Genomic DNA, 25,631 nt, shown 5'->3' on the forward strand with positions numbered 1-25,631 from the left:
ACTGCCTTGGCAAATAGCAGGAGATTAGAGAGCCAGTGTGTGGGGTGACCAGAGCATGAGGAAGATGTGATAACTTCTGAGTGATGCTTAAGGCTGCCCCCTCTAGCCTCTATGGTCTTAGAGTGTCACTTTGGGGAGACAATTTTTCTCCCAGAAGCTTGACATTGGTATGATGCTCTAAGATTTGGACAAAACTCTAGGGTAAACCTCTATGGCAAAAACCATAAAGTTTTCCTAGAGCATCACATCAGGTACTAGAACATCAGTCTGAATCCTAGAGTGACATTACATCGCTTCCGGGTATTTGCCCCCTCCCTCTCCCACTGAGTGCCAGTCAATGGCTGCAACCCTACTATGTACCCTACTACACTTAACCAGATGTGCTCTCTTTTGCAGTATTGACAATGCTGGCAGAGCTTATAGAATCATAAAATCAGAGTTGGAAGAGACAGCAAGGGTTATCCAGTCCAATCCCCTGCACAATGCAGGAAATTCACAACTACCCCCCCCCCACACACACACACCCAGTAACCCCTACTCCATGCCCAGAAGATGGCAACAAAAACTCTCCGGGATCCTTGACTCAGATTTATTGAGATTCTGCTCCCCTCTCATGATTTTATTATATTACATTGGGCCTTCAGGCCTTTGGCCTTCTGCAGTGACAGATTTCTCTTTCTGTAGTGAGGAGGGGTTAGATTTTGAACCCCGATTAATCATTATGTCATCTTCAGTCCTGTATTCCAAACCCCATAATTTCAGAGGAGGAAAGGACATGCATGTCAATTATTTTATTGACGATTTATCTAGAAAGTACTTTACAGAATGTATAGCTACTTGTACACTGCTTGTTTACAGAGCATTTTGAACCGACACTGTTCGCTAATTCTTTAAATAGTCAATAATTCAAAATCACTTCATATGTTGACTGTTTCATCCCCCCCCCATCACAAAAATGGCTATTTTGTATACCTCCCGTAATAAATACACAGGCAGATCTAGACAACAACTTGTAACTTTCCCCTCTCATTAGCATTCTGGTGAAGATAATTTAATTCACATAAATGTTTGCAGAAGGCAGATTGGGGGAAAAAAGGTGGTGAATTCTGTCGGTACTAAATTACAGCGTTTGTTTGATCTAATGCTTGCAAATTATTTTGCAATATTCATATCTTGTTGGAGTACAGAAAACTCCCAAGTGCAAATACAATCTTTGTTTTTCATAGGTGGCTTCATTTTGCTGGCTTCTTCTAAACTGCAGAGTTTACTGAGTTCATAAACAGAGTGATGAAGGGAGTTTTGACTCTCAAAAGTTTACACTGAAAATCTTGTTGGTTAGAAGCAGGGTTGCCAACTCAAGGTTGAGAAATTCCTGGAGATTGGGGGGAGGTGTAGCCTGGGGAGGGCAGGGTTTGGGGAAGGGAACGGCCTTATCAGGGTATGACTTCATAGACTCCACCCTCCAACACAGCCATTATCTCCATGGGAACTGATCTCTGTCTTCTGTAGATCAGCTGCAATTCCTGGAGATCTCCAGGCTCTACCTGGAGGCTGAAACCCTAGAGAGAACCCTTTTCCATAACCTTCCCCCCCACAATACTTTGCAGAAAGAAATGAGCATTTAAGGGAGAAGGGCCTGCACCTAATCTTCTCTTTGACATGTACAAACGTATGCACACTTAACTGGGAATAAGTCTCATTGATTACAATGGGACTTGTGTGTGTGTGTGTTAAGTGCCGTCAAGTCGCTTCTGACTCATGGCGACCCTATCAATCAGTGTCCTCCAAAATGTCCTGTTTTGAAAGCCTTGCTCAGATCTTGCAGATTGAGGGCTGTGGCTTCCTTTATTGAGTCAATCCATCTCTTGTTGGGTCTTCCTCTTTTCCTGCTGCCCTCAACTTTTCCTAGCATGACTGACTTTTCTAGTGGCTCTTGTCTTTTTCTAGTGACTCTTGTCTTCTCATAATGTGACCAAAATATGATAGCTTCAGTTTAGTCACTTTAGCTTCTAGGGTCAGTTCAGGCTTGATTTGATCTATAACCCACTAATTTGGGTTTTTTTGGCAGTCCACGGTATCTGCAACACTCTTCTCCAACCCCACATTTCAAAGGAATCTACTTTCTTCCTATCAGCTTTCTTCAATGTCCAGCTTTCACACCCATACATACTACTTCTCAATAAACATGCACAGGATTGCACAGTTAGCTTTCATTGCAGACGGAATTATTTTTTTGAATGCCATTTAATCGGCCCTTACATGAGGTATGAAGCGATAAAGACAAGATTTCCCACCTCCATTAGAACTAAACATCAAGCATCCTCCAAAGGAACCAACATGCACAGCTCCATCAATTTAAATTTGCCCAAACCAATTAAAATTGGCTCGCACTGATAACGTAGTGAAACTTTAAGCGGTTAACCTACAATTAAATCAATTAGATCTTCTAGCCTTACTTTTAAAAAAAAGATATCGTACAACTTCTCCGGTGTTATTTCAGGGAAAGGGAAAGCCATATGCAGACAAAGACCACATCGTCAACTGCAGTTCATAGGCACCCACGCTGAAAATCAATTAACGCCGATTAGTTGCCCTTTAACTTCTTTTAACTAGTCCTTGCTCTGAATTAAATGGCATGTGGGGACAGTGCCGAGTCCATATAAATTCCTGAAAGACTCTCAGAGGAGCCAACAGAATTCTGCCTGCGTCTTTGCATTGTACTAAAACGAGATCTGGGGATTATGAGCTTGATCTCAATTGACGCTGCAGTACCAGAACTGGAGTCAGTTTCCCAAACTGCCTGGTGCGAGGGTTTAACTCTAGGAGCCCTAAAAAGAGACAGATGGGGGCAGGCCTCAAAGAACAGTCACAAGAGTTCCATTTGCACTTTAATTACCTAGGCTTGGTTGTCTTTGGCCATTTATGCAGGGTCGATTTTGATGCTTGCTCAAAGCTGCTTTTTTAAATCCACCTTTTAAAATGATTGTTCAAGGTCCCGATCCAAGAGGAGAAAGTAAAACAAATTCCACTTCCCCCACTCGCTTGCTCCTTCGTTCCTTCGTTTGCATAGCCATTAGCAATGGTCGTTTGCATAGCTATGCCATGGCTGTGATTTTTTATGGTTCCTTCAGTAAATGCTTTGATGCGGGGGGGGGGAGCAAATACAAAAGGTTGTGTTAAAGGGGCTCTTAAGTAATGCAAAGCAGGTATGCACTGGCTTTGCAGTGACGGCTGGAATGACGGTTCAGCATGAAGACATTAAAAAAAATACGCGGGGCACTTCAGCCTGGAACGCGCTGCTAATTACCAAGCTTAAACGGCCTTTCTATCTAGATGCTCTCTCTATTTTATTCTTTATCTATTATTTATTTATTTAGAACATTTATACACCGCCTCCCCAGAGACCGGGTTAAGGCTGTTTACAGCTAAGGCAATGCAAAACCTTTCAAACACACTTGTTAAAAACAAAGCCATTCAAACACAAGATTATTAGATGCTTTCTCCATCCTTCCTCCAAAGAGCTGAGGCAAACAAGGACTCCTCCCCATTTTTTTTTTATCCTCACCAATCCCTTCGAGGTAGTTAATTGTGCTTATATGAAAATGAACAATCGTTAAGGAAACGAGAAATGTCCGAGTGCCTTTTGTTGGTTTCTGACCCCCATCTGAAAAAACGATGTTCAGGTTGTACGCACCTCTAGTTTGAACGTGAACGTATCATCCGAACAACCCTTCTTTTCGCAAAGAGAATACCTTGCTCCTTTTTTTCAATTGTTTATGATCATGCTAATTTTCTCAAGGTCTACTTGCGCAAATGAGATTCTGATGTGCTGAATGGAGAACCATGTTCACTACCCACCCCGTGTTCCTCGGAAGAAGGGCCGGATGTCAACGTGATAGATTTCCAACACTTCAGCAGATTGTACCAAGCTTGGAAACTCTCCAGGAAATGTATCGAAGCTACTCCAATAAGATTTAAAAAAAGAAAGAAAAGAAACTGATACCGCTTTTTCCCCCCTGCATAGCCTTTGTTGATCTAACCAGTGTTAATTTTCTTTCTGGTATTTGTACGGGGGAGGCTTTCGAGAAGATGAGCATGCAAAGGCGCAGCTGGGGAGATGGCTCTATTTTTTTTCAGCAGGGCTGTTGGTGCACGCGGCACTGAACCATGCGGTGGGAAAAAATTCCATCTGCCGTACACATGATCACTATATACGCGGGCAACCTCCCCCCTCTTCTCTTCCCCCCCAATCTTAACTGTGCCAGCATGCCCTATAATATGCTAGTCAAAACCCTGAATGACGTTTGAGTCAGAGTGCAGGATATATACAATAGACGGTTGCGTGGGAAATCTGCAGAAAATTTGGTAATGCTCTTTGAAGTCTATTCTTTGAAGATAGCACTAGAGTAAGCTTATGTGTAACAGAATTGATTTTTAAAGTATTTTTTTCCTTTTATATTAAGACATATTTTCCATAGATTAACATGTCATTTCTACCTGGGCATTAAGGCAGCTTAAAATAACTATTTATTACGGCAGGTTTCCTCTCTTTGATACTATCAGGTACGTTAAGCAATTCACTACGAATCGTTATTCTGTAATAGACTGTGCAATTTCAACCAAACTCTGGTACCACTTCCACCTCTGTACGCTCGAGTATTATAAGCTATATTTTATGTACTTTGTTTAGATGGTTTTTATAAAGTCATTTGACCACTGCGGTGCCTTTAATGGTTTAAATTACAGAAAGAATTTCCCTCAGCCTTAGAAATTAGTTAAAGCTCAATTGATTGTGTTCTTGTCAACAATTCACTGGCTGATCTGGGTTGGTTTTTTCACTGATCTTGCAAGGCAGGGCCTACCTGAATGTTCGTCAGAAGGGTTTCTATGGACGACAATCCATCGGGAAATAGAAAAGGAGATGGAAAACCCGGAGGTAGTGGCTGCCCGTGGCCAGTTAGCGAAAGTTTGTCAAGGCTGTCTCTTGCGGTTGGTGTGGAGAGCGGGGTCTCATCTGTATGTGATTGAAACAAAAATATAGAACAAGTTACGCTTGTCTGTTTTTATTAGACCTCAGTAATGGCTTCCCTAGTGGTTTCCAGAACATTTATTGCAAATTGGTTCCTGCTATCAGGAGAAAATGCTTTCTGCTGAATTTTCTTTAATGAAAAAGCTGTGGAGATACAACAAGATAACATTAATGAGTAACTTTATAAGCCTTTTAAATGCAGTCTCTAATGAGACTGAGTTTACAGTGCCATAGAATCTTTTTAAAACAAATATTATCTCACATATACTTGTGATAATATATTTAGGCTGACTTTATGGGTATCCTCCCAATTATCTCATTTTAGTCCGTTAGCTTGTTTAGATTGACAATAGACGGATATTTCCTAATACGATACATATTTTGACATTGCACGGGTGTGTTTTATGTGTGGATAATTCTCATTTAGTTAACCCATAATCAACCATCTTCTTGATCTAGGAACAGTATGCAAAAACAGATCTGCATATGCAGATTGTACTTATGGGTTAGGTGGGTGAATATAGGTGGCAGCGGGAGGGGGTGGGGAGTCCTGGATCCAGAACCGGGGAATTTACACATGGTGTTCCTGGATGTAGGACCTTCCCTCTGGAATTGCACAAACCAAAACCACATTATCAGTTAGTATGAGTGCAAATGCCCAGGTTGGAAGTAGAAATAGCTTATCCTTTCCATACGGTGACAGCCTTCCGTCTACTGAAAGAGGGCCTCACCATTGGAGTTTCCAAGGTATGACAACCTAAGACTCTCAGGGTAACATGAAATGACAAAGAGAAAGAATGATGTGAACCTTTTTTTCCTCCAAACTCATGATTCTTCCAACCCAATTTGATTTGAAGAATAGTTACATTTATAAATTGTAATTCCAGAATTGTTATCTGATATTTCCCCATCTTTTACTGCTTAAAATTGGAGTCTGGTTTTGGAATATTATACTGGCATACAATGAGTTTTTGCTGGGGAGCAATGCAAGAGAGTCAGTGTGGTGTAGTGGTTAAGAGCAGTGGACTGTAATCTGGAGAACCGGGTTTAATTCCCCACTCCTCCACATGAGTGGCAGACTCTAATCTGTTGAACCAGGTTGGTCTAGTCACAGTTCTCTCAGAACTCTCTCAGCCCCACCTACCTCACAAGCTGTCTGTCGTGGGGAGGGGAAGGGAAGGAAATTGTAAACTGCTTTGAGACTCCTTAAAGGTAGAGAAAAGAGGGGAATAAAAACCAACTCTCCTTCTTTTTATTTTATTTACTTCATTTATTTCCTGCTTTTTTCTCCAAGTGGGGACCCAAAGAACCTTATATCATTCTCCCCTCCTCCATTTAACCTTTCCCCACTCCTACACACAAAGCCAGCAGGGTGACCTTGGGCAAGTCACAGCTCTCTCAGCCTCGCAGGGTGTCTGTTGTGGGGAGGGGGAGGGAAGGTGATTGTAAGCTGGTTTGATTCTGCCTTATGTGGTAGAGAAAGTCGGCATATAAAAACCAACTCTTCTTCTTCTTCTCACAACAACCGGGCGAGGTAGATTTAGGCTGCAAGTATGTGACTGCCCCAAGGTCCCCTGGTGAACCTCAGTGGTAGACTGAATATTCAAACATGGGTCAACCAGATTCCAGTCTGTCCCTCTAACCACTACACCACCCTGGCACTGACATTTGTGCCAATTGTAAATACAAAGTGATATCTATTAATAGCACTGATAAAAGTGTGATTCACATGCTCAATTTGCCACAGAAGCTTGCTGGATGACCCTGGGCCAAACCTCTCAGCCCAACCGACCTCACGGGGTTGTTGTTGGGAGGAAAAAATGAAGGAGGGGAGGGGCCGTGGCTCAGTAGTAGAGCATCTGCTTGGCATGCGGAAGGTCCCAGGTTCAATCCCCGGCATCTCCAGTTAAAGGGACTAGGCAAGTGGGTGATGTGAAACCCTGGAGACCCTGAGACCCTGGAGAGCTGCTGCCTGTCTGAGTAGACAATACTGACGTTGATGGACCAAGGGTTTGATTCAGTAGAAGGCAGCTTCATGTGTTCATGTGAGGGGCAAATGACATTGTAAGCTATTTTGGGACCCCATTGGGTAGAAATTCAGAGTAAAAACAAAGAAATAAATGTATTGTAACCTAGATGCCTAATAGTGAACAGCTTAAGCACCAGGCAGAGAAATAGATTTCTCACACGGATGCTATTTCTTGGATTGCTATCCCACAGTTTCTCCAAAGAGCTCAGGACAGTATATATTTGTCTCCCCTGCTTCATTTTATCCTCACTTGTGAGGCAAAATGGCTGCACCAAAGTTACCAAATGAGTTTCGTGACAAGTGGGGATTTGAACTCGGCAAGTACCAGGACTACTCTTCATACTTTTAACCCAGCATACTACATGAGCTCTCTTACTACTGTTCGCATTTAATTTGGACAAGATCGAGCCAAACTCTGCACTTTTCAGTCCCATTTGAGGTGAGTTTCAAGTAACTCTTCCGCCGAAACGAGCAGGACATAATTAAGTGCTTGGATTTGGCTTAGCCAGGCTTTTCTGTTAGAATCAGGTATATCATTTCAATTGGGACAATAATACAAAGGGGGAAGGGGTTAAACCTTCCACACTGCCATTTTCCTGACTTAAAACTGCCCCCAGAAACTACAGTTTGCCCCATTGGGAGAAACATACAGGTGCTGATATGGTTGCTGTATGTCTGCACGAAGAAGAAGAAGAGGAGGAGGAGGAGGAGGAGGAGTTGGTTTTTATATGCTGACTTCCTCTACCACTTAAGGGAGAATCAAATTGGCTTACAATCACCTTCCCTTCCCCTCCCCACAACAGACACCCTGTGAGGTAGGTGGGACTGAGAGAGCTCTAAGGGAGCTGTGACTAGCCCAAGGTCACCCAGCTGGCTTCATGTGTGTGAGTGGGGTAACAAATCCACTTCACCAGATTAGCCTCCACCGCTCATGTGGAAGAGTGGGGAATCAAACCTGGTTCTCCAGATTAGAGTCCACCGCTCCAAACCATTGCTCTTAACCACTACACCATGCTGGCTGCACCAACAGGGCAAATAACAGCTCCCTGGGGCAACTCCACTTGGAAAACAGCATGGGGAAATTGGGTTCCCATGCACCTCGTTTTTAGATGGCAAAACCACTGGGAGACCTGTTCATGGAACCTAAAGTGACTCTCTGTCTTTCTCTACAAGTAGGGTTGGCAACGCTGGGTTCGGAAATTCCTGGAAATTTGGGGGGAAGGCTAGGGGGCAAGAATTGGGGAGTGGGGGGCTCAGTAGGGTATACCCTCCTAAGGGTCCACCCTTCAAAACTGCCATTTTCTCCAGGGAAACAGATCTCTGTAGTCTGACCATTTGTAATTCTGCGAGATCTCCGGACCCCACCTGGATGTTGGCAACCCTAGCCACAGGTGATGAAACAATAGTTTGGATCGACTAACTAAGCAAGGTTCCTTGCTAGTGCTAGTTCCTTTCTACTCACTTAAGAGGAAGAGTATGATGAGATCCAACCCAAAATTGTAACACTTTATCTACTGTTGTGCGTGCTCTACTTGGGAAGGGTCTCCTTCCCCCAGTCAAGTGAAAAAATAATAATTTATTCTTAAAATGAAACAGAATGGCAGTCATTCCACACATTGACTAAACACAGTTAACACCGATAAACAGTTAAAAAAGAAAAGAAAAAAGCAACCTTGGACTGGAAAATGTACAAATAAAGATCTGAACTCATGTTGAACTCATTTTAATGAAAAGTTTAACTAAGGGGGGGGAATCATCTCATGAGAAGTGACTTTGTTTTCTTCATGTGTCATGTGAAATAAACTTTTTAGTGTGAGCATGTCTGAAACAAAACAAATGTATATCAACACACAGGAAGACTGGATATTTGTGGATGTGAGATAAGGATATCTTGAAAAAAATGTTTTTAAAGGGAGGGGGAAGCACACGCATTGCAACTATTAGCCAATGAAAACACCACCACAGATCATAGTACAAAAATGATATGACCCCTTGCCATTAAAGTATTTCAAAAATTCTCACACAAACTTCACATAACTATGCTGTGGTATAATTGTACTCCTAGCGGACACTGTGTTTAAAGTAAAAGCAATGTTTGTGCTCAGGGACCTAATTCTTTCATTCGACCCCCAAGAGACAATGTATGGCCATTTTTGCGTAGTCAATTTTGATGCTCGCTCAAAGCTCTTTTTTAAAATGCGAGTTTTAAAATGCCTTTTCATGGTCCTGACGCAAAAGGAGAAGTTCCACTCCCCCCCACTCGCCTGCTCCTTTGTTCCTGTTTGCATAGCTATTGGCATATGCATAGCTAATGCACCTCTGTTGTTTTGCATTGTCCCTTGAGGCGGATTCTTCGCGACAAACACCAAAGATCACGTTAAATGGCCTCTTTAGTAATGCGAAGCAGGTAAGCGACAGCTTTGCAGTCACTTCCGGAACGACGGTTCAGTGTGCAAAATTCAAAAAAAATATGTGGGGCAATTCAGCCTGGGACGCGCTGCTACTTACAATGCAAAAACAGCCCACCTGTCCTCCATAAATTTCTGTTGTAAGCACCTCCTCTTCTCAAAAGGATTATTGCAGAAAGTGTAAACAGATACTGCCCAGACATTATGGCTCAACCCATTCCATCCCACTGGATAGGCTAGCCTGGGCTTCCAATATAGCGAGAGACTTCCCAGCCTCAAACCCTTGTTTCCTGCCGCTGCTCAACAGGGTGGCGGGGGGGGGAATGGGCGGGGTACAAGTCTAAAATAAATAATAAATAATAAATAAATAAATACAATGATCAGCTACAGGAAAAAAGTTACCAGTTGTCTGAGCACTGGTATTCACAAAGACCAAGTTGCTGGTGCCAGAGAAGCTAATGAGAAGAAATGTAAAGAACTGAGCATGAATTGGGAAGCAAACCTTCCCAGAAAGCAATGGAGCAAACTCCATTCATGCAGATAACTTGGTGGCCATTGACAACTTATTTGCACACTGTGCCAGAAGAAAGGACACTGTGTAGAGGAGCCCTGTAGCAAGAAGGAGGAGGAGGAGGAGGAGTTGGTGTAGTGGTTAAGAGCGGTGGTTTGGAGCGGTGGAGTCTGATCTGGAGAACCCGGTTTGATTCCCCACTCCTCCACATGAGCGGCAGAGGATAATCTGGTGAACCGGGTTGGTTTCCCCACTCCTACACGTGAAGCCAGCTGGGTGACCTTGGGCTAGTCACAGCTCTGTTAGAGCTCTCTCAGACCCACCAACCTCACAGGGTGTCTGTTGTGGGGAGTGGAAGGGAAGGTGATTGTAAGCCGGTTTGATTGTCCCTTAAGTGGTAGGGAAAGTTGGCATATAAAAACCAACTCTTCTTCTTCTTTTTCTTCTTATACCTCACTTTTCTCTACCTTTAAGGAGTCTCAAAGGGCCTTCCCCACCTTGTGAGGTAGGTGGGGCTGAGAGAGTTCTGAGAGAACTGTGACTGCCCCAAGGTCACCCAGCTGGCTGCATGTGGAGGAGTGGGGAAACCAACCTGGTTCTCCAGATTAGAGTCTGCCACTCTTAACCACTACACCACACATGACAAAGAGGTTTTCCACCGCTGAGCCACGGCCCCTCTTCACCATGGCTTATTATTCTGTATTTTGTTCTGCTATACCTAGCTTTCATAGAAATGCCAAAACAACTAAAAGGAACTAGCGACACTAATCACTGTGCTCATCAGCAAAACTCAAAATGAAAATCAGTATGCAGTTTTATTCCTGATGTGATTCTTGTGGCAAGTGCATTCATCAAATGTCTGAAACAAACTGACAAAATGCATCCATTAGCAAGTTTCCGGTGGTATTCTCAAGCTTGATGCTCACCGAGAGAACGCCGCGCAAGTTTTAACTGGCTTTTTCTCCAAATGCCACATTTGAGGATTTCACATTAAAGTCATTTCGTGTTGCTTCTGCATCACAGACAGATCCAATGATGATGTGACAACTCAGTGCCTTTAGGTATGCACATTTTTTACTGTTATGTGTAGGGTACCGAAATAACTTAGCCTTAAATATGCTACATCGTAATTACTGTAGTAGACAGAAGGGCATATTGACCTATTCACGAACTATTAAAAAGGAATAACAGGAACGGTAAATCCGTTTTCCAGAACTTCCAGTCTTCTAGATACCGGCGGGGGGACGACGATGGGGGACTTCTTTCTCGTCCCCGCGTAATATTTTAATATTTATTAAAATGTTCACCAAAGGTCAATTCAGAAATTCCATTATTATAGTTACAGTGGGAAGGGGAGATGTGCGAATCACTCATGTCTCTGCGTACCTGCTCATAATGTAATTATGCTGTCATATCCCAGAGTTCTTTTCAGGACAATAATTTTACCCTAGATGAGATCCGCACGCCACTGATGCCCGCGGTTCATAATTAAGAAGAAGAAGAGTTGGTTTTTATATGCCGACTTTCTCTACCTTTTAAGGAGAATCAAACCGGCTTACAGTCTCCTTCCCTTCCTCTCCCCACAACAGACGCTTTCAGCACATTCATGCCACTTGCACCGTGCAAACTATGTATACAGAATATATGTATACAGATACAGAATATGTATCCGGTTTGGACCTTCTTTGGATTTATACCCCCAAGAAATCCCAATATGGCAACCTTCTGCCGCAGATTATGAATTTATAACAGGAGAACACATGAATACATGAAACCGCCTTATACTGAATCAGACCCTTGGTCTATCAAAAACAGTATTGTTTGCTCAGACCGGCAGCGGCTTTCCAGGGTCTCAGGCAGAGGTCTTTCACATCACCTACTTGCCTAGTCCCTTTAACTGGAGATACCGGGGATTGAACCTGGGGCGTTCTGCTTGCAAAGCAAATGCTCTACCACTGAGCCACGGCCCCTCCCCTAACAGACAGTTTAATCCCAGTCCAAAGGCAACATTATTTTATTTTATTTATTTAAAACATCTCTAAAGCCACCTTTCCACCCAGCTCAGGGTCCCCCAAGGCAGAGAACAATAAAAAAAAATCTTTAGAAAAAGATTTAAAACACTTTTAAGTATATATAAAGCAAATAAAATAATTAAAACAAAACACATGAATTTGGAGGAAAGATCAAAGAGGATCAATGAAGAAACGTCAGACAAAACAGAAATGTTCATCACCCACTGGCAGAAGACAGTGATAGAAGGGGGCAGATGAATCTCACTGGGAAAATAATTTAATAATCTTGGTGCCACAACCAAGAAGACCCTTTCTTGAGTTGCCACACATCTTCGTTGAGGGCACTAGAAGCAGGACCTCCAAAGATGATTGTAGTAGTCAGTTAGTTTCATATGAGAGTAGGAGGTCCTTAAGGTATATTGGCCCTGAGAAGTATAGGGTTTTAATGACCTATACCAACACACTGAATTGGGTCCCGAAGCTGATTGGGTGCCAGTGTAGGTGGAACAAGATTGGCATGATATGGCTACTACAATGCACACCAACCGGAATTCTGCCTGCAGCATTCTGCACCAGTTGTAGCTTCTGGATACTCTTCAAGGGCAGCCCCACATGGACCACATTGCAGTAGTCTAAATGGCAGAACTAGCAAACTCAGATACCACAGGTTTGAATATGAAATACATCTCCTGATCAGTACATGTAAGGTTCCCTCACATGTCAAATATCAGCTCCCTGGTGCCATTTTAGAAGGAGCAGTTGGTTTTTATATGCCGACTTTCTCTACCACTTAAAGAAGACTCAAACCGGCATACAATCACCTTCCCTTCCCCTCCCTACAACAGGCACTCTGTGAGGTAGATGGAGCTGAGAGAGCTCTAAGAGCTGTGACTACCCCAATGCCACCCAGCTGGCTTCATGTGTAGAAGTGGGGAAACAAATCCAAATCACCAGATTAGCATCCGCCGCTCATGTGGAGGAGTGGGGAATTAAACCTGGTTCTCCAGATCAGACTCCACTGCTCCAAACCAGCGCTCTTAACCACTACACAATGCTGGTTCTCTCCTAGGTAAGGAAAATGGTGAGGGGGAGGTGTAAGGCCCTCTCCTCATGCATCACAGTTCCGATCTGAATCAGGCACCTGCGCATGCCCAGGAATTACGTTTCAAGCGTGGAAATCTGACAGTGTGGCTGTCAACAAGAACCACAGGAAACATAAGGACTTTGCTAACATGTGAACTGGCCCTCCTATTTCTGTGCCCAAACTTCCAGATTTGGATGCCTCCACCGGTAGTATCACCCAGAGGCATTATGATTATATATCTTTTTATGGGGATGAATGATGTGCATTTCAACGGTGATTCTGGGGAGGAAGGCTTACTCTAGGAGTTGCTGACAGGCTACCCACAGAAAGCAATGGCTGGGCATTGTGCAGTGAAACTGGACTTTGTGCAACCAACCACGGAAGTGCATACATGTGAGGAAGGAGTGCTCCATAGGTGGTGTCCGAAAGTCCTTTTCTGTACATAAAAAACTCTGGGTGGGTAGGTAGTACAGGAACAGTTAAGAGTGTTTCCTCAGTAGAACAGGCTTCTTCGGGAGCAGAAGAAGCAGAGGCTAGATGGCCACCTGTCAGCAATGCTGATTCTTTGACCTTAGGAAGATGATGAGAGGAAGGGCATCTTGGCCATCTTCTGGGCATGGAGTAGGGGTCACTGGGGTGTGTGTGAGGGAGTAGTTTTGAATTTCCTGCATTGTGAATTTCCTGCATTGTGCAGGGGGTTGGACTAGATGACCTTGGTGATCCCTTCCAGCTCTATGATTCGATGAATGGAGCAAGCCATTCCTTTTGTGAACATCTAAAAACTTCTGATGCATCAACAAGTAATGGCGGTTTTGATGACACGGTTTACTCTTGAGCCACCTATGCCCTAATACAATGTTCAGTACTGCACTGAACCACTATACAAAGTTTGTTCATTCCAATATAAAATTGTCAGTGGTAAATGATGGATGACGTTCTTTGCTACTGCAACACAAACCTTGATTATTTCAATAGTTATGAGTGCATCTGAAAGCGTTATATAAAATCTAAAGCTATTTATCAACGTCATTTGGTGCGCACGTGTGTGCCCAGATATACACACACGCGCAAAAGGAAATCTAGCTCTCAGTCTGTGATGTTCCTCGCTGCAACTGAAGTGACCGCTCCTCAAATCCCCAGGGTGAAGAAGCAACAAAACTCCCACATAGGGTTGCCAACCTCCAGGTAGTGAAAAAAAAGTTAGCAATTCAAAGTAGACACCTCTGAGTACATATGTGGTTATACTCTGTGTCAGAATTTGAATAACCTCCAGGTAGTAGCTGGAGATCTCCCACTATTACAATTTATCTCCAGGCGATAGGGATCAGTTCACCTGGAGAAAATGGCTGCTTTGGCAGTTGGACTCTATGGCATTGAAGCCCTTCCCTTCCCCAAACCCCACCCTCCTCAGGCTCCGCCCCAAAAACCTTCCACCAGTGGCAAAGAGGGACCTGGCGACTCTACTCCCATACTCAACATTCTGTCTCCAGTGTGGCTTGCCTTGCCTTGTGCAGGAATGCTCACCCGTTTCGATGGATGTGAACACCCCAGTGCTGTGTTGTGGCTAAGTGGCTAAGGGTGACATTGTGGAGTGAGCAGTTTATAGGCTGCTTTTTATAGGCTGGCCTCAGAACTGCCACATTTAGCTCCGTTGCCATGGCCAGTCTTTGCCATCATGACATAAAGCAGGAGATCTAGTGTACATATAGCATAGGGTTGCCAGGAGTGCAGTGCTTGGCAACTGGCCAAAGGGTTGGTGGAGGGGGTGCAGCATTGCAGGAGAATTAAAAAAAAATGCAGCCTTGTGTACCTACTGGAAATTCTTGCTGGAAGTGACAATGGGTAGCTCTAGGAATCACCAGAAACTCTATGGTTAAACCATAGAGTTTCTGGTGATAAAACCATAGAGTTTCTATGGAAACCATATGGAAACTCTATGGTAAAACCATAAAGTTTCTGGTGGTAAAACCATAGAGTTTCTATGGAAACCATATGGAAACTCTATGGTAAAACCATAGAGTTTCTGGTGGTAAAACCAAAGAGTTTCTGGTGGTAAAACCATGGAGTTTCTGGTGGTTCCTAGAGTTACCCATTGTCACCCCTGACAAGAACTTGTGCTAAGTACACAAGGCTGAATTTTTAAAACCACCTTTTTCAGTCTTGCTATTAGTTAGGAATCTCTGAGGTCCAATAAAATATTGTCAGGGGTGTTGAACTCATTTGTTACACGGGCCGGATATGACATAAGTGTCACTTGGATGAGCCGGGCCACGCCTCGCCAGCCCAGATCGGGACAGCCCAGGCCGTACGTTTGACACCCCTTTATTAAGTAGATCACAGAAACCTACAGTTTGTCACACTCTTCTTGCTCACAGTTTTCGGCATTTACTCACTTGCTACTCTCTTCCAGCTCCTTCTCTTATCCATATCCATTCAACTATGCTGTTCCCCTGCACGGAACATTCTCTCTTCTCTTTGTAAAGCAACTTTCCTTTCCCTTACCAAGTTGTTCCTCAAGACGGATCTTTGAATCAAAGCATTTCCTGAACAGTTCTAGTCTTAACTGTGCTATGTACAGTCCCCAGCATGCTGTTGGCCCCTTTACACATGTAGCGGTAAGGAGAAGGACACATTAAATTACTTATTTGGGGGGCTGTCCTTATTCAAAGCGATCCAGTTACAGTTTAGGTAAAAGATTTAGCATTGGAATCCTTTTATTTGGGTTAACTAAGCTTCTTCACAATGGCTCAGTTCAGACATTGCACAAAACCAAGGTTTAATTAAAGCGACTCTAATTAGTGTGATATCTGAATGCTGGCCGCTCCAGTAACTACGATTAGATAGGGTCTGTCAATCCAGGATCTGAAGCCAGGGTCTGTAGTTAATTTGTTAACCACAGTTAGTCTTACCTACGGTATTGTGTGATGTATGAGTGCACACATCCTGGCTTATTCTTTATTTCAGGCTTATTTCCCGATGACTTTCTCTTAGGCTACAGAGAGGAGGAGGAGGAGGAGGAGGAGGAGGAGGAGGAGGAGGAGGAGGAGGAGGAGGAGGAGGAGAAGGAGAAGAGTTGGTTTTTATATGCCACTTATCTCTATTTTTTTAAAGAAGAATCAAACCGGCTTACAATCTTCTTCTTTTCCTCTCCCCACAACAGACACGATGCAAGGTAGGTGAGGCTGAGAGAGCTCTAAGAGAGCTGTGATTAGCCCATGGTCACCCAGTTGGCTTCATGTGGAGGAGAGGAAATCAAACCCGTTTCTCCAGTTTAGAGTCCACTACTCTTAACCACTATACCATTTGTCTAACCTGGGGGTCCCCAACTTGGTACCTATGGGCATCATGATGCCCGCCAACACCTTCCCTGGTGCCTGCCTAGTGCTTTTAGAAAATGTGCGGGGCCAGATGGGGCTTTTCCCAGCAAGGTTTCTGACTGGTCGTTGGTGATTTGATTGGCTTTGCAAATTTTTTAAAATGCTGCTTCGGCAGAAGTTGCTACCACAGCACTGTGTAACTTAAAGTAACCTGTGGCAGCCTTTTTGTGGCTGGTTCTTCCTCCTGTGGCAGCGCCCATCCCACTGTGTCATAATAACAATGGTGTCCACAAGTTCAAAAAGGTTGAGGGCCCCAGATCTAAGCAAATCAGGATTTGAGTGATCATCTGTGTGCGGGATCATTGAATCACAAGCTAACTACAATTGTCCAAACAGAACCATTGGCTCAATTCAGATATGCCTAACCGAGATTTAATTAAACTACGGTTCACGTGATTCACTGTGGGCTGTTCCACTACCTATGGTCAAACCAGGCTCTGCAACCCTAGTTTGAAGTTAGTTTATTAAACACAGTTAGTCTTAATTAGAGTTTTGTGTCATGTGTGAAGGCAATCTCAATCCTGCCTTGTTCTCCAACACCACCTTACCAGCATTTGTAGAGGCAAACCCAGATCAAAGCCGAGTTTCATAAACCAGCCATACTTATAAAAAGGTTTTGTGTTACAACTGACTGAGCCAATGACTAAAAGGGGTGGGAGTGATGTTTACCAAACATTTTGCAAACATCTCTTCAGGAAAGGGAAGGACTTTTTTTTTTTAAACTGAGGATATTTGCTTGGATATTTGCTATAATTTATACACAGCCAAAACCCAGGACTACACTTCTGCACCAAGTTATGAATATTTAAATTGATTTAACTTCAACAGGACTAAGTGCGTTTAACTCGAATGCAATCCCGCACCTACACAAATGTACAGCAAAATTCCTATTAATGTTAATGAAGAAAAATGGTCCCCCTAACAATGTGAAGTTAGTGCAGATGAGTGTCTTCGCCATATCATCTTAATACTGCACCACCTTCAGCAAACAATATAAATTGCTACCAGCAATTCTTTTGAGTGAATGAATCATCTCTCCCAGAATTTTTTTTTGGAAACGAAAATCGGATCCGGGCAGGTACAGGGATGAGGACTGGACACATCAAACAGGGTTAGACGAACTGAGGCACAGTTCTCATGGAATCTCCTGCCCCCCCTGCCTCCCCCGCAAAAATGACTATGAATTTAAATTATAATCCATATTACCATAGTAATTGCTGTAAAATTAATTCATTGTTACAGTGTTTGCAAGTAAACCTAAGCTCTGCTGTCATTTTAAAGTAATTTAGGACCCTCTAACACTTTACGTACAGATAGTGGCCATACAGCCCAAGATGGGAGCAATTTATAACATCATGTTTGTGAAAGTTTTATTGCCGCTGCAAAAATCGCTTAAAATGGGAACGATGAGTGTAATCCTAACCAGCGTCACACTTTTCTAAGTCTATTCAAGTCAGCGGGCTTAGAAAGGTGTAACTCTCTTTAGGACTGCGCCGTACGTTCCTCAGAAGGGGAAATCCCCTCCAGAATTTTATACAACGATGCTAACACGTTAATTGATTGATTTCAGTTCACAGGATTTAGATCCTCTCCGTTCTGTTGCTTCTCCCTCCCCCCTTTCCTCCATAAAACTGTTAGTTTGTCAAATGAATATTCAAACAGCTCACAGAACAGTGGGTGCTAATGACAAATAATACAAATAGTTCAAAGTGAGCATATAAACAGGTGTTCTAATTATTTATTTCCATAATTAGTTCAAATATCTGATCCTGTTAAAAAGGATCCTATTCTTCTCTACCCTCAGCACTCTCTAATGATTTTACAGGGTACCAGTCAGTTGATTCATGTGAATCAGTAATTGAACCCCTCCCAATCCATTATGTTACATCAGTGGTTCCCAAAGTGGGCAGCACCCCCCCCGGGGGTGGGATTACCTAGGGGGCACTCAGAGGCAAGGGGGCAGCAGGGGGGGGGCTAGAGGTGGGCCCCTTCAACTGCGTTGTTGGATAGGATAGGGGATGCTGGGGTTGAGTTTGTGTAACCAAGGGGGCGGTGGCCCGAAAGGTTTGGGAACCACTGTGTTAGATTATACAGTTAAGAAGCATTTCAGAAACAGAAAGGGACTATGACTAAATCACCTGGATCTATATATCCACAGATCATTGTCTCACATTCTTAACTGGGTAAGCATAGCTTCCTGACAGGCAAGACTTTCCATTCTGTTTCTACAGTTTCAAATGCATGGAATTCATTCACCTATCATATTCTTTGTCCACATCCTAAGTAGGGTCCATCCAGGAGTGTCTCTGCATGGAACCCAACGGATCCTCTGGAGCATCTGACGTTGCAGCATTGCTGAAATTAAGCAGGATGTTGAACCAGATCAGTACCTTGGTCAGGAAACCACCGAGAGCTCCCTGCTAGAGCGGGGGTCCCCAACCTGGTGCTCATGGGTGAGATGGTACCTGACAACACCTTCCCTGGTGCCCGCCAAGTGATTTTTAGAAAGTGGGAGGGGCCAGGTGGGGCTTCTGCCCAGCAAGGCTTCTGGCTGGCCATTGGAGATTGGATTGGCCGTGTAGATTTTTAAAAAATTGCTTTGGCAGCAGCTGCCACCACAGCACAAGGATCTTCACTGCACGACTGAAGGTAAGCAATGGCAGCCATTTTGTGGCCGGCTTCACCTCCTGCAGCAGTATTTTGTAGCAGCCATTTTGTGGATGCGCCCACCACGGTATGTCAGAATTGAAAAGGTGCTGCAGGCTCAAAAAGGTTGGGGACCCCTGTGCTAGAGGAACAAGTATAATCTCATCGTATTCCTGTACAACTTTCAATACGGTGATTGTACAAGAGTGCTAAAGCCAACATTGACGAGGCACCAAACTACCCAATAAAACAGTTGAAAGAATCTGTGATTTTTATTTTTCTTGAGTAGGCATAGCCATCAGTGGCAGTCTCTGAGGATGGGTTTACTTGGAACAAGAAAAGAAAGCAACCAAATGCCAAGATAGTAGCAAAGCTGTACACCCTTCTATGCCCACTGACCTCAATGAGCTTAGAACAAGGGTGTTGAATTCAGTTGTTATGAAGGCTGGATATGACATAAATGTCACTTGGTTGGGCCGGGCCATGCCTCGCCAGCCCAGATCTGGACTGGGGGTGGTGGCTTCCTCAGCGGGCTTGTGGGCCAGATAAGAGCTCTCAAGGGGCCGGATCCGGCCTGTGGGCCTTATGTTTGAAACCCCTGGCTTAGAAAGTTCAGCCCTGTTTAGGATTACATTGTACATGCAGGCTTCCTTGAGCCTTTTTTTTTTTAATGTAGGAGAAAAAGGGGATTTTTTAAACAATCCTTGAAGTTTTGGTATCAACGCTTATTGACATACCTAGCTACCTAGCCTAATAAAAATACAGTTGAAACATACGAACGTTTATGCTAGCCTAGTTCATAATTTTGCTCTTTTTTGTCTCTGTGACATAGATTAATAGAATGTGTTCACTAAGAGGTTTTTTTTTCCTCCGCCGGCATTTAAATGTAAGAAAAAACCAACAAAATAGCATTCCCCGTGATTCTTCTCTCGAAGCCTACATCTGTATTTCAAATCCTATGGAGGTTACAGGGTGAAGCCTTCCAACAATATCTTGAAATCTTCTGGGACCAAATCCCATTATGTGGAGTTCAGGGAAGGGGGTAAACAGTACCATAAAGAAATACCAACGGCACTTATTTCCCATTTAGCCAGTGTCACTGAGGTTCACCATTTAGAATTCTAGCCAGTTAGAACTTCTTTGTGGAGGTCAAGTACCTTGTGAACCGTGTCATCTCGTTGATGACATCATATCCCATCCATCAATACTTCCAGGGGCACCCTTGCCATCTGCTCGGCACACTATAATAACTTCTTAGATATATTCACCGAGTAACAACCTGTACCGTGACACTGTTATCTTAATGCTGGAACGTTTGTAGAGATAGCCGTCCCTGTTCTTTTGTTGCAGCACAGCTTTTTCCACCCAGACCTTTAGGGGAATTACATTGGCTGGATTTCTGTATTTATTATGATGCATGGGTTGTTTGCTTATGCTTGTTACATTTTTACTGTTATTTTAATACTGTTAGGTTGGGTGGGAGGAAAGAAGGAAGACGTCCTAAAATGGTACTTTATTTTTCTATTTGACATTAAGACTCAGTGAGGACATGGTATAAATTCCAGAGTGAAGAAATTTCTATTTGCCCTACCAAATGTCGTGCAAGTATTTGGATCCCTTAAAATAATGTGTAACTCCAGGAAGCACTGGGTGGGGGGAAATAACTATAAACATACACAAACCTATCCCAAACTAGTATATATGACAAATTATTTTACCTTTCGCAACAGAACCCATGTCCTGTGCCTTCATAACAGTCATTAAGTAATTGATCTCAAACACAAATGCATTGCACTTTACCCATGCTTCAACAGAACAGCATACATGCAGTCTGAAAAACACATTAAAGTTGTGATATATCGAGTGGCGCACCCATTTAAGTCCCATTGACATGAATAAGGTTGAGGAGGGAAAGGATTTTGCTGATTTCCCCCTGAGATGATCCAGGCTTTAGTGCATCAGCTGTCAGAATAACATGACTTAAGATGGTCACCCTAATACAAAAAACTGCTTTCTGGGAAAAAAAGGATAATATTTGTTTTACATTACAGAGAAATTTATCCTCTGTTCCTTCCTTTGGCTCGCAGTTTATTCCAACTTACACTGTGATCAACATTGTACTAAAATAAAGTCAAGTACAACAGCCGCTCTTTGCCCATCAAAACTCACAGACGTCTGCCAAGTGCTTGTAACAGCTGGTGTTACATTAATTAGTTTAAACTATTTATTTCATCCATCTCCAGAGCAGATTGAGCAAAAACATTAGAGATTATTCTAGCATCTGTAAGAGCCCTGCAAACATTAACCAACCCAAGTTAGAATATTAGTTGTTAACTTTAAAATATACGTGATTTAAGACTTTCTGCAGTCAGTTGCAATCATAAATTAAAAAATATATATATACTCAGCCCTAATGCAGTGTATTGCATTGACTGTGGTTGTTGGTTTTCATTCAACCCCGCTTTAAAGTTAGTCTTTTGTGTACACAAAGTTTTTTTGTTATAAAGAACATCACCCAAAAATTCTTTAATAATTCCTGGCAGCAGAGAACATTAACAATATACGACTCTGTGTGGGTGACTCAGTGGATTAGTCACAAGTTTTATGTCTACGCTTGGAATCCGGCCCTAACTACAGTGATCAAAAGAGTGTTAGCAAACTGCTGTAAAAATGTCCATTAAAATTACTTTTTGGCCTCGGCTAAGTTTTAGTAGACAGTACTATGAATCTTTGTGGTGTAAACATAATTCCCAAAGTGTGTGTGTGTGTGTGTGTGTGTGTGTGAGGGGGGTTGGAGTCTCTCTCTCTCTCTCTTGGAAAGGGATGAACAACACAAAATTGACAGGTTCCATCAGACCTCATTTTAAAAAATAATATTTCTTCGATACAATAAAAGAATACACATAATAATGATGATGATGATGATTTGGTTTTTATATGCCGACTTTCTCTACCACTTAAGGCTTACAATCACCTTCCCTTCCCTCTCCCCACAACAGACACCCTGTCAGGTAGGTGGGGCTGAGAGTGTGTGACTAGCCCAAGGTCACCCAGCTGGTTTCATGTGTAGGAATGGGGAAACCAACCCGGTTCACCAGATTAGGGTCTGCCGCTCATGTGGAGGAGTGGGGAATCGAACCAGGTTCTCCAGATCAGAGTCCACCGCTCCAAACCACCGCTCTTAACCACTACACCACTATACATGCTAGATACAAGGCCAACATGTCTACCTGAACCATAAAAACCCTGTGAAATTAAGAAATCTTGTCTCTCACATTTTTCTGGAAGGACCATTCTCTGCACAACCCTAAGCCATAATGAGTCTGATCCAGAAGTATCTCTGTTTTGTTGGTAGACCCGAAATTCATGACTGGCTGGTGGAAGTAAAAGAGACCTACACACTGGTGAAACTAGACCTACTGATCTCTCACTGTCAATCAAGTCAGAGTTCCTGACTTGATTGACAGCGAGATGCTTACTGTGACTTTTCTCTTTATCCTACTGTGCTGTCTTCTCCAAAATACTCCTCCAGCTACAAAGGCAGATAGTTTTTGGCAGTGTTGTCCTGGACTATGCCTAAAGATTTACAAATCACTTCTTTCTCCCACTCTATTTTGGCTTGTTAGATCATAAGGTACAGGTGTTTTGACTTTTCCCTGCTGGGAATAGAAGCCATTTTCTCCTGGGCACTTGATCTCTGTTGTCTGGAGATCATTATAATTCCATGAGCTATCCAGGCCGAAAGTCGAGGTTGGTAACTTTGTTAGTTACTATTGATAGTATAGTGCTGCTCTTGTACTGTTTTTGCTTTGAGGTGGTTTGCCATTACCTGCCTCTGTGTAGCAACTCTGGAATTCCTTGGTGGTCTCCCCACAGAAATACTAACCAGGGTGAGATCATGAGATCAGGGTAGCCTGGGCCATCCAGGTCAGGGCTCAGTGGACTTGGAAGAGTCTAACTTTTCTTCTTCTCACCTAGATGGCCAGGCTAATCCAATATCATCAGATCTTCGAATCTAAGCAGGTGTTGACCCTTATTAGTACTTGGATGGTAGACCACTGAGAAAGTCCAGGGTTGTTGCACAGAGGCAGACAATGGCAAACCACCTCTGCTCGTCTCTTGCCATGAAAATTCTATATTCACCTGCGACTTAATGGCATTTTCCACCACCAACTTCTCTTAGGACTGTACTGTTGGGGATGGAGTTGCTGTATGAGAAGACACCACTATGGCGGCAAGTATTGGCTACTTTCTGGGAGGGAAGGTACTGTGATATAGCTTGATCTCGTCAGATCTCAGAAGCTAAGCAGGGCTGGTACTTGGATGAGAGACCAGCAAGGAAGACTCTGCAGAGAAAGGCAATGATAAACCACCTCTGCTTCTCACTTGCCTTGCAAGTCCCCTGCTGGGGTCACTATAGATCAGCTGTTATTCAACGGCACTTAAAAACGTATGTATGGGTTTCTTTGGGAAGTGACCAACATGCAGATGTCTCCCACAAGGGTATGTGTTATGTAATATAGGTCCAGAAATCTAAATCTGACAAAGAATCATGAGGGCGAGAGGGCATCTGCATGCTGCAATATCACTTGGACATTTAAAATATTATTTGGTCTGCAGGGTACAAGTCTGTGACATCAGCTCCAAGGCACGATGAGATCACTACAGTAGGAAAAGACAGTGAATGCAAAGCAATCATTTCTTGTTTGGAGGGAAATAAATGTCGGGGATATGCAGATGACAGAAACTTTCAATACCATATTCATCTAAGAGGACGTTCTATCAACAAGTTCATTATATGGTCAAGAGACCTTTTAAGATAAAAGTGTTAAAACAGAACACAGCAACTACTAACATTTAATTAGCAGAGTTTATTTCACCATCTGAGACCTCATCTCAATGGCTACAGTGAAACATATTGTCACTTTTCCAGTAATGTGTACATTCTCCTCAGCGAGAAGGGTAACTAGTAGTTCGGCTGAACAGTCTGGTACCATAGGCCCCAAAACAAAAATTCATCCCCTTTAACTCTCTTATGATAACTGCAAGACAGAAGTACATGGGATACAGTTTTCATTACCCCTGCAGCGTTGTGCAGCGGTTAAGAGTGACGGACTCTAATCTGGTGAACAGGGTTCGATTCTCCACTCCTCCACATGAAGCCTGCTGAGTGACCCTGGGTCAGTCACAGTTCTCTCAGAACCCTCTCAGCCCCACCTACCTCACAAGGTGTTTGTTGTGGGGAGAAGAAAGGAAGACGATTGTAAGCAGCTTTGAGATTCCTTAAGGTAAAAAAAAGTGGGGTATAAAAACTTACTCTTCTTCTTCTTCTGCACCACAAAGACATAATCAACAGTTTAAAGAGATGCCCCACGAAAGGAAGGTGATGCTGAATGTAAGATAGTCCCCCTAAAAAAAGGTTATGCATAAAAAATGTTTAAGTACTGTAAAAAGGTAAAGGTCCCCTGTGCAAGCACCGGGTCATTCCTGACCCATGGGGTGACGTCACATCCTGAAGTTTCCTAGGCAGACTTTGTTTATGGGGTGGTTTGCCAGTGCCTTCCCCAGTCATCTTCCCTTTACCTCCAGCAAGCTGGGTAGTAATTTTACCAACCTCAGAAGGATGGAAGGCTGAGTCAACCCTGAGCCAGCTAACCTGAAACCAACTTCCGTCGGGATCGAACTCAGGTTGTGAGCAGAGCTTTTGACTGCAGTACTGAAGCTTTACCACTCTGCACCATGGGACTCCTACTTAAGTACTGTACCTATCTGTAATTTGCATTAAAATGTAAGAACCTCCATCCCATTTTCCTTGACAGCACATGTGTGGGGAAAAACCCTCGTCTTCCTTTGAAGTAGGTGCTGGTGGAAAGTGCTATCAAGTTGCAGCTGACTTATAGCTACCTCATAGGGTTTTAAAGGCAGGAGATGTTCAGGGGCGGTTTGCTATTGCCTGCCTCTGCATAGAGACGCTGGACTTCCTTGGTGGTCTCCCATCCAACTATTAACCAGGCTCGATCCTTCTTAGGATCCGGGCTTCAGGTAGATAGGTAAGTTATTTTGTTTTGTACACTTAACGTCACCTTTTGTGGATACTTAGCTGAATTCTGTGCACTGGCTTCCCGGTTTGTCTCCTGCCTTTCTTTTGGGTTAAGGGGTCAATGCAATAAGGAGAAGGTATCTCCCTTAACTGAAAATGGCAGAGTGACTGTCATTCATAACTCTTCTGAACTATTTCCATTACCTTTTGTCTTGTGTCTTTCTCAGAATCTATCAGCAGAACGTATTGGGATCCATCCAAGTTTTGGTTCTCTGTACCCAATGACATGATTTTAAACATGTGACAGGAAGGATAGGGATTGTATCTAAAGATACCGCTACTAACCGCTGTCTTTGTCATGGTTCCCTTCTTGGAACCACATACACATAAATGTTCTGTGCAAGTCCACCATGCTAGTCCAATACACAGTTCAAAATGGTGGCAGGACAAAGATAAAGACTAGGGGACTATAAGAAAGCAGCAGTATGGCTCATT

General features: G+C 43.3%; 1 protein-coding gene across 3 annotated transcripts in view; it reads right to left on the bottom strand.

Annotated features, from left to right (window-relative positions):
• DACH1 (dachshund family transcription factor 1) overlaps positions 1-25,631 on the bottom strand; it is a 399,681-nt gene that overhangs the window by 38,957 nt on the left and 335,093 nt on the right. For all 3 annotated transcript variants that reach the window (XM_056861977.1, XM_056861976.1, XM_056861975.1), the window contains one exon: positions 4,863-5,014. In XM_056861977.1, the coding sequence (XP_056717955.1) occupies positions 4,863-5,014 (152 nt within the window). The remainder of the gene's footprint in view (positions 1-4,862; positions 5,015-25,631) is intronic.

The sequence above is a fragment of the Euleptes europaea genome, chromosome 16 (genome assembly GCF_029931775.1).
Source record: "Euleptes europaea isolate rEulEur1 chromosome 16, rEulEur1.hap1, whole genome shotgun sequence".
NCBI classification, from domain to species: Eukaryota; Metazoa; Chordata; class Lepidosauria; order Squamata; family Sphaerodactylidae; genus Euleptes; species Euleptes europaea.